We start from the raw sequence: 3,034 nt of genomic DNA on the forward strand, positions 1-3,034 counted from the left end.
GAGCACCGAGAGAATTTTTCTTTGCAAGCAATGAAGTGGCCAAGATTTTGCTTGGGTTTGCTGCTGGAAAATCCGAGGGAATGATGTCTCCATAGGGGTATCAGCTGGTGGGGATATTAGTTTAGGTTTAGAGTTATTATGTATTAATTGAATAGTTAACAAATAAAATAATGGGCCCTATATTATCATTTAAAAGTTTAAAAAGGATTTTAAGCCAAACAAGCTTAAAAGTAGGCCCATTAAGTTCAAACCTATCCTCAGAAAATATTTCGTGCTGGAAAGTTTTTGAAAATATTAGTTGAACCCTCAAAAAGTTCTCCGGTTCGATAAAATTTACGTACTGCTGAAAAATATGCTTTGGCGGGTAAAATACCCAACAAAACCCATTTCTTGAAAAATATCTTTAAAACATCTTAAATTAATTAATAAAAATTAATCGTGTAATAAAAATGATTTTCTGATAATTCTCCGGTCTCCGTTCCCCGTTCGGGCGCGAAATGCATCTAGAAACCCTAATGCATGAACTTTTAACATTTCATGAAATAAATTCTATAATGCATGAATTATTCATAAAATGCATAAAAATAATTAAAAACATAATTAAAATAAAAAATCTTAGATTGTATGCATTCAGGTTATATGAATTAAATTCCTGGACCTTAAATTAAATTTCGCACTCTTCTTCGTCAAAGATGTCAAGGGTACTGCACTAGATGAAAAACCCTTGATGAACTTACGATAGTAGCCAACAAAACCCAAGAAACTGCAGATTTCCAGTCACACTTCTAGGGGCTGGCCATTCTTTCACTGACTTGAACTTAATTGGGTCGACCTCTACTCTCTCATTTGACACAATGTGGCCTAAAAATGTCACTTCTCTAGCAAAACTCACACTTGCTGAACTTTTCATATAATTTTTGATTTCGTAATACTTGCAAGGTCGTCTTCAAGTGCTGATCATACTCATCTCGGCTCTTGGATTAGATCAAATATCATCGATGAAGACAATAATAACTGATCGAGGTACGGCTGAAATATGCTATTCATGAGATCCATGAAGATCACTAGAGCATTAGTCAATCCAAAAGACATCACTAAAAAACTCATAATGCCCATAACGCTTTCTGAAAGCCGTCTTGTGCACATCCGCCACTTTTACTCTCAACTAGTAGAAATCCAAGCCGTATATTTATCTTTGAAAATATTGAAGCTCCTTGCAATTGATCAAATAAATCTTCGATTCGGGGTAATGTATATTTATTCTTCATTGTCACTCTATTTAGCTATGTGTAATCGATGCACAGTCTCGTGCTCCAATCATTTTTCTTCACAAACAGTATGGCGCGCTCATGGAGAGAAAGTAGGGCGAATATATCCCTTAACTAGAAGCTCTCAATATTTTAATTCTTTCATTTCAGCAGGTGCTAGGCCATACGGTGCCTTAGAGATCGGCACAGTACCAAGCATCAGCTCAATAGCAAATTCCACCTCTCGCTCGGGTGGGATACCAGAAACATCGTCAGGGAACACGTCCCGAAATTCCTTGACAACCTCCACATCCCCGATCGATCGACTGTCAGTGTTGGGTACATATATAATACTAGCAAGAAAACCTTGACAGCCTATTCGGATAAGCTTCTTTTCACAGATGCATGAAATGACATGCGACATTTGACTGTTTTGTGCAGCCTCAAAGATGAACGCTTTCCTATTAGGCGGTCTAATAGATACTGACCTCCGCTGAATATCGATAGTAGATCCGTTTAGTGTGAGCCAATCCATGCCCAAAATAATGTCAAACTCGGGTATTAGTAATACAATAAGGTCTGATCGAACAACATTTTTATGCAATTTGAGCTCCACGTCCTTAATCATGCCTATATAGACCATATGATTGCCAGAAGGCACTATAACTCTGAATCTCTACTCTACGTCCACTGATAAGATTTTCAATCGTTTCACAAAGGATTCAGATATGAAATAATTCGTAGTTCCAAAATATAGCAAACAGAAAGTAGCTACGCTTAAAGGTCCACTGCTCGTTTTATTAAAATATAAGTTGCATCATTTTAAAAATAAAACAACCTCAAAACTTTTGGCACAAACACACGACACAAAAGTTGGCAAATCTCTCATTCCTTTGAAGAAAACCTTCGGCCAGTTCACAATTTTGGTTGAAGAAATTTTCGGCCATTTTGCTTTCTTCCACCGCCGCGCTATCGCCGTTTCACCGTTTTCGGATTTTGGAAGTTCGAAGGGTATATTCTCAACACGTAGTTTCTAGTGCAATCCAAGCATTCCTCGATCGTGGACATGATTAGACGATCCTAAGCCGGTGATCCGTTTGCATGGAGTTACAAGAAGGACTATCTCCGTTTAAATCCGGAATAGTTTGGAATCCAAGCATTTTATACGCACAAGTATAAAAATTCATACACCACTATGAATGGTTTTAAACATACGATACCCAATGTGTTGGAAACGAAATTCCGGCGTTTGACAAAAGATTGACCAACTGATTCTAGCAACTGAATTGGACCAACTGATCGACGTAACTGAACACGTCATCAGTCAACTGATCGCTTCAACTAAAGTATATTTCTTCGTCAACTGATCTTTACTAGCTGATCTCTCAGCTGTACACGTCATCAGTTGACAGCGACAACCGACATATAGTACAGCCATCTGCAACTGGTAGTGGCTCGCCGCATTTCAGAAATGAACAGTGTACTATTGTCAGGATATATCGACGTGGCAATCAACGGTTAGAATATTCAAATATCTTTAATGTTACCGTTGAAAGGGAAGCCTATTAATAGTCGAAGGCAGCAGCTGAAGCACTATCGCATTCTCAGTTATCTTACTTGCTGTTACGCTGCTAAAATATCCGCTCACACTCAGAAATCAAGCTCACGCTTATCAGTTTTATTAGTAGTATTCTAGACTACGTTCTTTAGCTTTCATAGCACATTGTAATAGATTGATAGAATTTCTAAATTGTGCTAAGATCAGTTACGATCTGTAAAAGTGTTGT

The 3,034-nt window shown here is 37.8% G+C and overlaps 1 protein-coding gene across 1 annotated transcript; it reads right to left on the reverse strand.

The window, feature by feature from the left end:
* Positions 1 to 1,392: 1,392 nt before the first annotated feature.
* On the reverse strand, positions 1,393 to 1,875 carry LOC140824244 (uncharacterized). The gene has a single exon (XM_073185841.1). The coding sequence runs from the start codon at positions 1,873 to 1,875 to the stop codon at positions 1,393 to 1,395; it is 483 nt and encodes a 160-aa protein (XP_073041942.1).
* Between the last annotated feature and the right edge of the window lie 1,159 nt (positions 1,876 to 3,034).

The sequence above is a fragment of the Primulina eburnea genome, chromosome 2 (assembly GCF_022965805.1).
Source record: "Primulina eburnea isolate SZY01 chromosome 2, ASM2296580v1, whole genome shotgun sequence".
Classification (NCBI taxonomy): Eukaryota; Viridiplantae; Streptophyta; class Magnoliopsida; order Lamiales; family Gesneriaceae; genus Primulina; species Primulina eburnea.